The 13,942-nt window shown below is 37.9% G+C and overlaps 1 protein-coding gene across 1 annotated transcript in view; it reads right to left on the bottom strand.

Annotated features, from left to right (window-relative positions):
- The window catches only part of LOC142033781 (mitogen-activated protein kinase 10-like), a 118,181-nt gene that overhangs the window by 76,232 nt on the left and 28,007 nt on the right, over positions 1-13,942 (bottom strand). The window contains exon 3 of the mRNA XM_075034144.1: positions 9,351-9,422. Within this exon, the coding sequence (XP_074890245.1) occupies positions 9,351-9,416 (66 nt within the window). The 5' untranslated portion in view covers positions 9,417-9,422. The remainder of the gene's footprint in view (positions 1-9,350; positions 9,423-13,942) is intronic.

The raw sequence follows: 13,942 nt of genomic DNA, 5'->3' as shown, positions 1-13,942 counted from the left end.
CAGTTTTATTTTTCACAGAATTTCATGGAAAAGTCTGTCTACTTAAAAATCTGTGAGCCATAAGGAGCTTTGATAGAAAATACGAACACCAAGAATTACTTACAGAAGTCAAAACAGGCTGATTTAGTTTGAAGTTCACTCCAAACAGAATGCCTTCTCTGAGTGACAAACACTTCAGCTTTGTGGACAGACCAAACAGACTCCAGGTCATCTACTAGTTTGCCTCCTCCCTTTAAACCAACACTGTTAAAATACCAAAAAAAACCACTCTCTATATTTTCCTGATTTTTACCAAAGCCTAAATAAGCAAAATTAAAACACAGTAAGCCTACTGCTTAAACCAAAAGTACTGCTTACTTTTCTAAGAACAAGGAGATGAATAACTATCCTTGTCATGATCTTAATTTAAATCAAATCCCTAAGTCAATGAATTAAAAGTGTTATTGGATTAATCACATTTTATCAGATACCCAAACCGATGACACATAATCAAATCATGAACCATCTCCAAGTTGATACAACAGCCATTTCCTAAATGAGGACTCCAAAATTAAGCTAAAAAAAGCTTTTCCCATTAGCAAGGAAATTCATACTCTTAATAGAGCATGTCAATGTTAGGTTCAGTTCCAAACCCTGATTAAAAGGTTCTTCTCAAAGTCTTCAGATCCACACTGCTGATCTTAAAGGAACCTACACACCAGATTTTGGTCTCGTTCTGTTACATTCTCAGTGCTCATTCAAACCCGTTCCAGAAGCCTTGGTGTTGGTATATCAGTTAATATCCCCTTCCCACCCACCCCACCCCCATCTACACTATGTAAACTATTTCAGATTCAGGTTTTACTACATAATGCTTACAAGTTCTGTGCTGGCAGCTTAAGTTAAAGCTTTGATTATCTGACAGCAGAAAGGAACACAGGGCCAGGAATTTCCTGTATACATCCTTCTGTATACAGACCTAAACCAAAAACTTCGTTCAAATTTGATTGATACTGACATCTTAAGAAACTAGGAATTAGCACTTCATTAAGAATTAATTAGCTGGGGAAAGGGAGGGTATACATGCACACAGCAATCAGGTTTACTTCTTAGGATATCATAGCAAAGATGCATAGGTCTCATAGAAAAGTGAGTTTCACTCAATTAATGAATTTTCAGGTGAACTTCAAATTAAATTGGGCAAGCTATAATACTGGGGCCCCAAAGTAATAGTAAACATTGAGGTGTGAAACAAAAGCAAATTTCTCCATCCTTTTCACTTTGAACAAAACATGTCTCGTTTCTCAGACCTCTGTGTAATGTGAAAGATTATTCCTCAGAGACAAAGCATGCATTGGAGTGCCGTTTGTTCTTGGTTTCCATAAATATTACTTCAACGCTGACCTGAACTTAACTATCATTTCACATGTACAAGAATGCACACACTATTATTTTCTCCTTCCAGTATCTAGTTGAAAACTTCTAACACACCCCTAATGCCATTCTCTTTCCTCCATACTGAGAAATTTAACAGTAAGAGAAGTGAAAGTTTTTCAGACCTGAAAACATAACTATCTTTGTGGGGTCACTTAAACGCAGAGCCATATCTGCAATGATGTTTGCTTATTATCTCAACAACTGGGGAGGAGGAAAGACAATGAACTGTCATGACTCAAGCATTTGACGTGAAGGAAAAAGATACTCTCACCATTACTAAATGCCTAGAGAACATATATTTTGCTTTCAAACAATAATTATTTAAAAATTTGGTGAAACTCAAATAACTTACTGCCTCAAACACAGCTACAAGTTGTATTCTTTTCCTGTTTTTTCCTCCACAGCATAGAGAGCAAGAGAGAGGGTTAAAAAGCACAACAGAAACAAGATGATGTTATTTTCTGTATTATGAGCTGAATTGTTTCGTGATATTCCATTTTATTTGTCCATTTCTACCCCATAAAATAACTGTATTTTATTATATTTCACTGACAGATCTTTGTTTCTGATGACCACTCCTCCTATTACTGATAAGCCTAAAATATCACAATTTCTTACAGCTCAGTATCTCATACATCTTAGCTTTTATAAATACAAATCATGCTAATAACAGTTTAAGCTAAATTGCTCTCCTTTGCATTTCCAGGACAATGAGTGCTGTCAGAGTTTGTTAGCAGGCATCAGTTGAGGGGAAACTTTACCTCAATATTAGTATCCTTCCCTGTCTGCACACAGAAATACCTACAGGAACACATCAGCTTTTAAGAGTGCCATGATTCAAGGCTACTGAAAACAAATAAATGACATGTGTGAACACAGGCAAGGAAAAGAATTAGATAGAAGACTGAAAGGCTGGCTCCTAATACGCAGTTGGCACAGCACCCAAAGATGAGCAGGATGCAAAAGAGAGGATGTTCTGAGCCAGCAATCACAGTGGCTCCCCTGGGGCCCCCACTCTCCACACCATCTCAGAAAAAGCGACTGGTATGGGGAACAGTATGTTTCAGAGGCGGATGCCTTCAATTCCCTCAGGATCCAAAAGGATAATATCTTAAAGCTACAATTTGATCTTAAAAGTCAGATACTGAGATTATACAAATTGAAATTCTGAAGCATGGTAAAATCCTCAGAGTCATCTTGCCAGCTCTGAAAATGTACATACAGGCAAGCCCTGCTCACCTGTGTGCATCTGCTAAGTCAACAGTGCTATTAATTTAATGGCTATCCTTCCACTTGTACAGCTGTAATTGTCTCAGAAGATTCAAGTGCCAGAATTCTGGGATGAACAGACATTTACTGATCCTCTGCTTTGGATTTAATGGTCACAGGTTTTGCTGTGTAAATTTGGATGGCCACAGAAGCCACCACTTGAGAAATACAAAGTATTGTGCATAAAAAGGTTTACTAAATTATTTTTCATTGCGTATTCTGTATATGTCACATTTATGGCAGAAATATTATCTATTTTTCTCACCATGAAGGCAGACTTCTCACTTATTCTGGCTCTCCCTGAACTCAAAAGTCCACAGATAGTGATCAAATCTCCTACAAAAAAATAGGGTTTTCATCCTGTATGTGCGTGTTTGGGTGTAGTATTACAGATTTTTATCTTATCAGCTGCATCACACCACAGTTCCCCATTCTTCCACCTCATTCCCACCCTGTAAGGATTGTATTAGTCACCTAGCCTTCCTGATTTCAGTGTGTTTTGGATGGCATTTTTAACAGCTGAATTTTCTGCCTTCTTTTAACCTCTCTCCAGCAGTCTTGCCCTAGCCCCCAGACACAATCTACCCTCCTTTATGAAGTCAGCCTTTCAAATAGCCAACTGACCCTTGCAAACAACTCAATCTTGATCGATTAATCATTGACCTTTTTACTGTATCTTCTTTTTCGCTCTATTTTAAAACATCATATTAAAACACCTTATTAGATGGAGTACAATATTTGTAAGTGCTGGCTGTTTTTTTGTTTTGTTTTGTTTAAACACACTGTCTTTGTTTAACCTATTCTAACTGAGATATCGAAAACCCAGCAGCTTCAGAACTGGCTCTTACCTAGTTCTGATTACACAAGAAGCAGCACGACTGCCTTCTGTTTCCTTTTCATCAGTATCTACTCAAAACACAAAGCAAAGTACTATTTACATATTCTTCACTTGTCCTCCACATGTTCACTGAGCTTTAATTACTTTTAATTAATTGCTTCTTTCTTACAGGCACAAAATGTTTGTAGTTCATTTTTAACTGTAGTATCACATGTTGCTCAGAAGTCACCGTGACGCAAAGGTGTCTGCTTCATTCCAGGCCAGACTTCTAGGAGATGAGGAACATGCGAGTACCTGCACAACAAAACAACTAGTTCAAAATGATTCCTCATTTCCCTGATGCCTGAAGAATTCAACACTGACACACAAGTAACATCCAACCCTGGTCATTGTACCAAAGAAGGTAAGGATGAGAAGACTGATCAATAAACACTGAGAGAAAAGATTCCTTGAGAGTGAGGTTTCTTCATGGACAGGAACTTAATCAGTGATCCAAATGGAAAATGTAGACAAAAATACAGAAAAGAAAGATGTAAGAGTAGGTGAGAAAGCTACAGTAAAGTTGTTTGGAAACATCTCCTTCAGGCGCAGCTCCAGAGATAGGAAGCTAGCAAAGACACACTGTGGAATTGTGTCCAAAACAGAGGAAAGCGATGGCAGCAGCCACATCTAACTTGCAGGAGAAATGAGAAGAGAAGAAACACTGCAGTTTGTATTAATCAGTTTGTTCTGAGGCCCTAGCTTTGAAAAAGAAGCAATAACATGGGAAGAAGCAAGATACAATTAAGATTAGTAAAGAGAAATGGGATCACTAAAAGTTGGCTGAAACATCGCAACACCAAGAAATGAAAAGTACACTCAATTTATCAACAGTAGTGAAGGGAACATCACAGTACGGTGTGTTAGCAGCACAGGAGAGCCAAGATGGGATTAACTGCTATTTATTGCATATATTGATAATACTGTATATTTCAAATGGTTTACACTTCTCAGGAAACACTGAAATAGCAGATATTGTCTAAGAGGCTTTCTTCTAGTACACAAACAGGGCAGCAAGAAGACTGACTACATGAAATGCTATGCCCCAATGCACACCATGGCTTTCTTTAAAAGGAAGGGTAAAGCAGCAGCATGTAACAACAGTACAGATGAAGTATTCAAAAAACCTAAATTTCTCAATATAATTATATAATTACAGTATTCACTGTGAAGACAATAGCTAATGAAAAGATTCTCCCTTTTATAAGTAAAGGCTATAAGGAGCTGAATACTTTAATCACACCTTTTCTTAAAAATAGACAGCTCTTGATACTATGAAGTAACATTTTAGTCCTAGAAATCTAAGACATAGGTCACTGCTCATTGATGGCTTATAAATACCAATTAATCTCCCATTGGATAGAAGCATAATTATAGGACATTCTGCATCAAGACAGTTTCTTTAAACGTCAAAGTAGTAACTCCATCCAATCTAATTAAAGCATTAGTTGTAACTAAAGTGTTTTACCAAAGTTAGGATAAAATTAAAAAACAGACCAGATGAATCAGCCAATCAATGGAGAGCAATGCAATTAATAAAGCTGGTCTTTTCTATATGTAAAATGAAAACATTTCTAAAATCATGTGATTTTTAAATGGTCATTGATGCAATATTGCATCTAGGAAGTCTATACATGTTTTGTTCAAGACAGGTAAGCATGACTGGGAAATAAAGGAAGCTAGCAGAATACAGGGGAAAAAAGATGTCTAGAAAGAAATTGAAGCTTTTAAAATCTTTTTTGTTTGTTTTTTTTTAAAAACATGAATTAAGCAGAGGTTTACAAAAGTACCCTCGATATGCCAACTAAAATTTCGTTCTAAGTTTTTCGTTCGGTGGCATCAGTACAGCACCAATTCCAATTTCAGTATGCAAAAACGCTGACATACAGTATCTGGGACATGAAATTGTTTAAATTGGGCAATAAAGACTAGTGATGATGCTGCAGCAAAGAATTAGCATGTGAATTTACATTCCTGATTCACATTAAACGTTTTCTTAACACGCATAGCCAGGTCCCTGATATCTCATCTCAGTAATCCCATGTCCTGCTTTTCTGTTAAAAAAACTATTGTTGCAGCAGTATGGAAATACTGTGACGTGTTTTTCAAAGACAAGAAAATTCAGGACTACTGCTCCAAGTAAAAAAATCACAGAATTGTATTCTAAATAAAGGTATCCTATGCAGCTACAGTTTAGAAAACTTGAAAATTCTGACAGGCTGTACACGTCTTGACAGTGATTAAAAAAAAAGTCAAGAAACTAAGTGAAGAAAAACATGGATGAAGCAGTCAGCATCCTTTAGACATTGTTAGCCATTATTCAGCACTTTAACATCCTGTTTTAATCAGAATATACTACTCTGCATTACACTGTACTTCAGTAAGAATGTGTAGGGTCCTACAGATAAAACTTGGTGATATCTGACTTACAAAAGTCTAATGAAATTCTATAAGCCTAAAAAAGAAAACTTCTTGTCCTACCTTTCTATTGCAATAGAAAAGCAGATGTCTGTTTCCTCAGTCTTAAAAGACTGCTGTTTCAGAACATGATTTGGCTAGCAATACACAGTAATGCCAGACTTCAGTATTTTTATACTGCAAATGGGGCAGGGGGGGGCGCATACTTACCCCATTTATGCTACTGAGTTTTTCTTAGGAAGGGCTTTTCTTTTTTCCTTAAGTTGGAAATCCTTAAGATTCTATTCCTGCCAAATTAGCATTTAATCATATCGAACTAGCGTACTCGATGTAAGCTCTGTGTCAAGAGGAACAGCCTATAACTAGGTATATGTCACTTTCTTTCATAGCACATAAAGCTATGCCTTTTAGGCCATGAGAGAGAAATTGCCAGAAAATATTTATTACAAGAAAAATATGTCCACTGTACTAACGATCATTGGAGTACTCTTCAATATTGTATGTTTGTAAAAGACACTTCAACACAACTCTGTATTTTGCAGTAAGTCCAGAGTGATGCACAAATTCCAAATGGGAGCAGGACTACTATTCTGCATGGTAAACACAAGTCACAAAATTGCAGTAGTCCACTGGATAAACTGTATATTCTAGTACACCATCACTAGAGGCACTCACCTTAACAGGTCAAGAGGGCAGGATCGAACTATACCACACTGACTTTTTCTGATACCTGTTGCATGCTTACATAGTAGAAATAATTTTTGCATTTGTTGAACCACACAAAAAAATTATTGAGTTTAATTATGTTCACTGGAAACTACATTTTTGTGGTCTTTTGTCTAGATACTGCTGGGATCCTTGTCAGCTGTAGATACCTCAAGATTTGAGTGGCAGTATCTACCTCTTGCTGATGATAACTATTCTGCTGTCACATCATCATCTGTTGTTAACAGTAGTTCCTGAACCTCTCAGATTTACTGATTCAGCAGATAGAAGTTTCCCAAAGGTACAAACAAATTTTACACTTAGAGCAGAAGAATGACTAGTAAATCACAGGGCATTTGATTTCCACATTAGCATCATGAATAAGCATGGAATAAACAATATTACTGGAGACTGTTGAATAGTCTCTAAATAAAGATCTGGATGTTTGGACCAAGTACTACCAGGATACAGATATAACCCACATCCTGCCCTGTGCAATACAAATGAACAGCATCCATGACAGCTAAGGTCTTAATGCAACAAAACACTGAATTTAGAGACTGTTCATGTACTTAATGCTAACTATGTGCTTAACTGTTATTTGGATCAGGGCCTATCTTTATAGAGAGAATAAATTAACATGAAGTCTGAACCAGCTTTTCTCCTCAGGAGAATAAATCTGAAGATCTGAAGACCCTGAAAAGGTATTTGTGCGATAAGCACTTGAAGGATAGAATCCAGTTTCCTGCAATGTCAGGATAGTATCTTCTGTATGTATTTATGGCTGACTTCCCTTTGGGTACCTGCTGTAGGTGTTAAACATGAATCAGTTTCATTCAGTGCTAAAAATTCATCCAAAATGCTGCTGATTTCATCTTATATACTTTAACAAAAACACTGTAAATACATTTCGTTCTCTATGTGCCTCTGAACACCTTTTATTAAGTTAGGGTAACAGCAAAGGAATAATTACAGCGGCATGTTTCCACTAAATCCAGAACCAGGAGTGCAGTAACAGAAAGCACTGGCTATACATGGTCATGCACTGATTGATGCCAAGACTAAAGGAGCACTGAACATAAATGAAGTGATTAAGAGTACCTTTGCTCTGCATGTGTAAAATAGAAAAGTTTCTGTACAGCTCTGCTTTGGTCTAAGTAAAAAGGAGAGAAAAGTTGGCAAGCAGAGCTATGCAAAAACCTGTATTCTGCACAGTGAAAGTAACTTTTTCATCAATAACTTTTTCATCAATAACATCTTTTTCATACAATCTGAGGAAAAAACTTTTTTGCAATTTTTGCAAAATTTATTGAATTTTTTTGCAAGCAAACTGTCAAAAAATACTACCTTTGACAAAATGTTTTCTTCTCTCAAAAACAGTGGAAGAATTAAGCCAGTTAAACATACGCACATGAAGAACAGGAGATAAAAAAGGACAGAGAAGACAGTTAAACAGATTATCAAACTGAATAGCCAAGATCCGTCCTAGAGCTGATGACTTACTAAGTGCAGAGCCAACCTTCTCAGCAAAACAAATATTTAGTACTCCTGAGCTGAAAAACACAAAACAAACCTCCCAACACCTGTCACTGTTCTGTACTAAATGCTTACATACAAGTAATAGCCCTTTCTTTTTTAGAATTGTACTTTCACTTGGACCCCATAAGTAATATAAAGGGGAAAAAACCAGGGTTTACCATAATTCCATTTCTAAGAATGCAGCATTGTTCTCACCCCTCAAAAAATGAAGAATATCCCTAATGTCCCTCCTGCTAGTTAGATTATTGGTGTCCCATCTCACCACAAAAACTATGAAGAGACAGAATTCAAACCCAAAACACTGTTCAGAAGTGAGCAAAAAAGTCATCTTTCTTTCATGATGGAAAAACATGCACACAGATTTGTGACATATATATATATATACACACACACACATGTTAACTTAATCTAACCAAGAGAACCAAAAACTGGACAAATCAATACACTTTTTTCTTCATATCACAAACTTAAGTTTCAGCCTTGTACATTTCCAAGCATTGTGAACAAACAATTTCAAGGGTAATTGAGAAATATAAAATTGGCTATAGTGCAGTCTCATGACTCCAGAACCTACATAGCACATGGTGTTCAACTGGAGACAAGACACACAATTTTAATTACCCTCCCTTCACTTCTAATAAAGGTAGACTAAGGAACAGAAAATTGTAGTCATAGGCTACAATGGAAAAGGCTCTGTCTCATAAAAATAGATGCTAAGATAAAATAGTTTTAATTTGCATATTTCTGTGAAAACATCTGTCTACGTACAGTTATGTTGTTTGATTCATCATTAAGTTTATTGGAAGTACAGCCAATATTTTTTCTGTTTGCAAACTCTGCTATTTTTTCTACCTAAAAAAAAATAATCTCAGAACATTAGCTGACATCTTAGCAGAACAAAACTAAAAATCACTAAGAGCAAACTACAAAATAAACTTCAAAATAAATAGAAAAGTAATTTTTGTGATGCATTCTTCTATTTTTTATATTTACTCTCATTCTTATAACTGGTTACTCGCAGTAAGCTGCTGAAATTCACTTCTATTTTTAAATCTATTATGGCATAACTGCAAAAATAAAGTATAAGTTTATACTGTACCTTGTTTTACCTGTAAGGAACACACACCTGACAAAAGGCAATCTTCACATCCAGAGTAGGTTCACCACAATAATACAAGAAATGGCGGCTCATAAATACCTGCAATTAAAGAAAAATAAACATAGAAATCTTGTATGTCTGCTGATGTGCAAGTACAATGGAGCTCTATCTACATCTGGACTATAAAACCAACTTGAGTTGCTACCCAGCTTGTGAACAACAGATATCAGTTAGAACACTGAACTGTAAATAGGCTCTAATTTTTTTCTGATGCTCATCAAGGTTATAGCCTCAAATATGACTTGGTTACATCTGCAAAATTTTACAGTAAGTGATGCCATTACCTCAAAGTTTATCATGTCATTTTGTATATTCCTACATAAACAAAAATAAAAATCAGGTCAATAATGTTCTAAACAATGTAGGAATGGGAGACAGTTGTTATTATGGGGAGGAAGAAAACAAGTCTTAAGTTGACAATTATTAGGAAAGTTATAGAAATGGAAAGACTAATTATGTCACTGTATAAATTCATGGCACAACCACTTTATGAATATTACATGTAGTTACGGTTCTCATCTTAACATATTACAACTAGAAAAATTACAGAAAAGGGTGGCAAGAAGGGTCCAAAGCACATACAGATTCCTTACATGATACAACTGCACGGACTGAGAATTTTTTTTTAGCCTAGAAAATAGCTGTCTGAGTGAAGATATGCTGGAGATCCGTAAAATGAGTGGCATACAAAAAAATGAAAAGGAAAACACTCTTCCCTTTTTTTAAAAAATAGAAGAATTATGTGGCATCAAATTAAGTTATCAAACAGATTCAGAATTGGCAATAGGAGAGAATTCTTCACAGTGTTTCATCAGACTGTGAAACTCCCTGCCTCATGTTGCTGTGGATGTCAGAAGTCAACATTAAGTCCTAGTATGATTAGGCAAAAATCACATAAGAAGGACTCTGCTGAAGGCTATTAACCTCAAAAATATCACCTCTGACTTAAGGCAACCCTGAGTCACAGTCTGCCACTATATGCTCACCCTATTTTTAGATTCTTTCACAGGCATCTGATACTGGCCAAGGGAGCCATACACTAGACTAGACAGGCCTCCCTGTGTACCCTATTACAGCTGCTTTAACTTAACTCCATGGTACCACATTCAGCTCTGACTAATCAATCCTTTCCTAGCTGCATTCTAGCATGGGACATCAATGGAAAAAAACCCACAGCAATGCAATCAGGCTGAAATAAATAGGTATGTCACAAGACTTTGGAGCACATGGATTTTTTTGCATGACTCCAAAAAACCAAACAAATTTTTAACAGTACAATTAAAAAAACAGCAATTTTAGGTAAAAAGAGATAAATAATACAGAACTTCCATGTTTTTCTTTTAAATATAAGCCCACTGCAAAGACTTAAAAACCAAAAACCCACAGCATCACTCTGTTAAGATATAGCCACGATTCTAAAACACTATGTTCCTCCCTAAGGCACTTGTCTTCAATAGGAACAATTAACTAACTTCAGGTGTAAACGCCACTGAGACAAGACTTAATGTGGAGTAACTTCATCAGGCACAAACTGACCAGGACTTAAGAAACTTTAAGAAAGTATTCACCAATACTTGCCAACTTGAATGCATCACGTGCTCCCACATGTGTTTAATTTTTAATGAATGAATGAATAATCCTGTTATGAAAGCAAGTGTATGACCTTTTCTGCATCACGTTACAGTGTCAAAGATTGCTGCCTCATTGCCCAGTGAGTCATTACCAGAGCCTCACATTCCACAGAAAGTTTATATTAAAACAAGAAGGAGAAAGAAAGAAAGATACAAAAAAAGCTTTTAACATTAGTCATATTGCCAGTGATTTCTGGAAAGCCAGCAGATAATTACACTCTCACGCTGCAGATATATACACTGTGAAATCCTATTGGCTGGATGCATTATATTGCTATAATAATCAATGACTGAAATATCATTAGTCATAACATACCACATTCAAGACAGACACTTATCGTGGAAAGTGAATAAAGGAGGGGAAGGGAATTGGGGAAATTTGGTTCCTCACTGAATTTGCTGCAAGGGTCAACTGAGAAGACACGCTTTGTATTATATGTGTATTACTAGTCATACACAGCTCCTCAGTTTTCCACAGGAGTGACTGTAAGTGTTAATAGTCTCCCTTGGCAGAGCAATAGACTGGTGAATTTTATGAACTGGAATACATTTAACAATTTATTATGTTGTCCTTATATGCAGTCACTGCTTACAAAATAACAGGAGTATGATATGTTTTAATGGCCTAGATCAGTACTCATATTCCTCTGTACACGAGATACATCAAATGAATCAGTAGAGGCTGAGATCCTCCAACTGTACACCAGGAATGACAATACCTTTCTGTAGCACAGAGGTCTGTAAGACCGTATACTCAGGGCGAAACAGATCTGAGTTCATGTTTTGCATAGTGTGCATCTTCATATACTGAATTCATATGCAATTCCCTTCAGTGCCCTGTAAGCAATGACACGTGTATGTAACTTAATTTCTTAAGGCAGAAAATACATTTACACTCAACGACGTAAATACCCTTGATCACACCTTCTCTGGTGCTAGCTGACACCACACCACTGAAGAAGTGTCAGTGTAAAGTGAATAAAGAACTGTCCTGATGCTGAGATAATTGTGTCACAACATAAAGCAGTTATAAAACAAGAAGCTACTGACAAACAGCCTCACTTACTAGGGATCTGAGCTTCAGGTGAGAGCATAAGCATCCAATATTTCTTTATCCTTATTTCTGATGCTTTATCTTTTCAACCTTGAGCAAAATCACCCAGGGTGGGAAGAACTGGGACAACAGGAACAGTGCTGATACAACAAAACACATTGCAATAACCCAGGCTGGCATCCAACTGGGAAGCCAGAGATCGCAGTAGCATCACAAGGAGAAAACCTGTCTATGAAACACCAACACCAAAATTGGATCTCAAATTTTCATCAGGATCAAGGCATCTGTATGCCAGAGCCCAGAGGGTTGTAGTGAAATGGGGTGAAATCCAGTTGGCGGTGGGTCACAAGTGGTGTTCCCCAGGGCTCGGTGTTGGGCCCCATTCTGTTTAATATCTTTATCAATGATTTGGGTGAGGGGATTGAGTGCACCCTCAGCAAGTTTGCAGATGACACCAAGTTGGGAGGGAGAGTTGATCTGCTGGAGGGTAGGAAGGCTCTACAGAGGGATCTGGACAGGCTGGATCGATGGGCTGAGGCCAATCGGATGAAGTTCAACAAGGCCAAGTGCCGGGTCCTGCACTTGGGTCACAACAACCCCATGCAGTGCTACAGGCTTGGGGAAGAGTGGCTGGAAAGCTGCCCGGCAGAGAAAGACCTGGGGGTGCTGGCTGACAGCCAGCTGAATATGAGCCAGCAGTGTGCCCAGGTGGCCAAGAAGGCCAAGAGCATCCTGGCCTGCATCAGAAATAGTGTGGCCAGCAGGAGCAGGGAGGTGATTGTCACCTGTACTCGGCACTGGTGAGGCTGCACCTCGAGTCCTGTGTTCAGTTTTGGGCCCCTCACTACAGGAAAGACACTGAGGTGCTGGAGCGTGTCCAGAGAAGGGCAACCACGTTGGTGAGGGGCCTGGAGCACAAGTCTTATGAGGAGCAGCTGAGGGAGCTGGGGCTGTTTAGCCTGGAGAAAAAGAGGCTGAGGGGAGACCTCATCGCTCTCTACAACTACCTGAAAGGAGGTTGTAGTGAGGTGGGTGCTGGTCTCTTCTATCAGGTGGCTGGTGATAGGACAAGAGGAAATGGCCTCAAGTTGCGGCAAGGGAGATTTAGGTTGGATATTAGGAAAAATTGTTTTACTGAGAGGGTTGTCAGGCATTGGAATAGGCTGCCCAGGGAAGTGGTTGAGTCACCATCCCTGGAGGTATTTAAAAAGCGAGTAGGCAGGGTACTTCAGGTTATGGCTAAGTGGGCATGGTTGATGGTTGGACTCGATGATCTTGAAGGTCTTTTCCAACCTAAACTATTCTATTCTATTCTATTCTATGAACCCATAAAACACATACAAGTCTTATCAGCAAATACATCATCTACTTTCAGGAAAGACAAAACTAGGAGGCACTAAAATAGGAGGAGGAAAGTAGACATGAAGGCAAGAGTAATAAAATCCTGAAAATCCTCTGAGCTGTCCAGTGGCACAGCCCCCAAGCAAACTGCTGCCTGGGACTGTGCAGATACCGCTGAGGCTTGGCCTCTACCTGGCCTGCTGCTTTGCCATCCTCTTCTTCACTTCACTCCTCCTCCCTTAACAACAGCTACTCTTCCAAACAGAACATAGGCTAATGACATGCCCCAATTTCAGGCATGAACTTCCCCTTTCCCTCAGTGCTATTACCAAATCTGTCTTTTCTGGAGAAGGACTGTTTATTTTTAATAATGCTTATCTTTCTCTCCAGGGGTCAGAAAGATTATCTCATTATTATTCAAACAGCTCTTTGAAGACTGAAAGGATTAAATCAATACTATTAGAATAATTACTGAGACCAGAGAGGAAATGGTGCAATGACAGTAGACAAAACAGACTAGAAAACCAATAGTA

The sequence above is a fragment of the Buteo buteo genome, chromosome 1, assembly GCF_964188355.1.
Source record: "Buteo buteo chromosome 1, bButBut1.hap1.1, whole genome shotgun sequence".
Classification (NCBI taxonomy): domain Eukaryota; kingdom Metazoa; phylum Chordata; class Aves; order Accipitriformes; family Accipitridae; genus Buteo; species Buteo buteo.
This window is presented reverse-complemented; position numbering and strand designations above follow the sequence as displayed.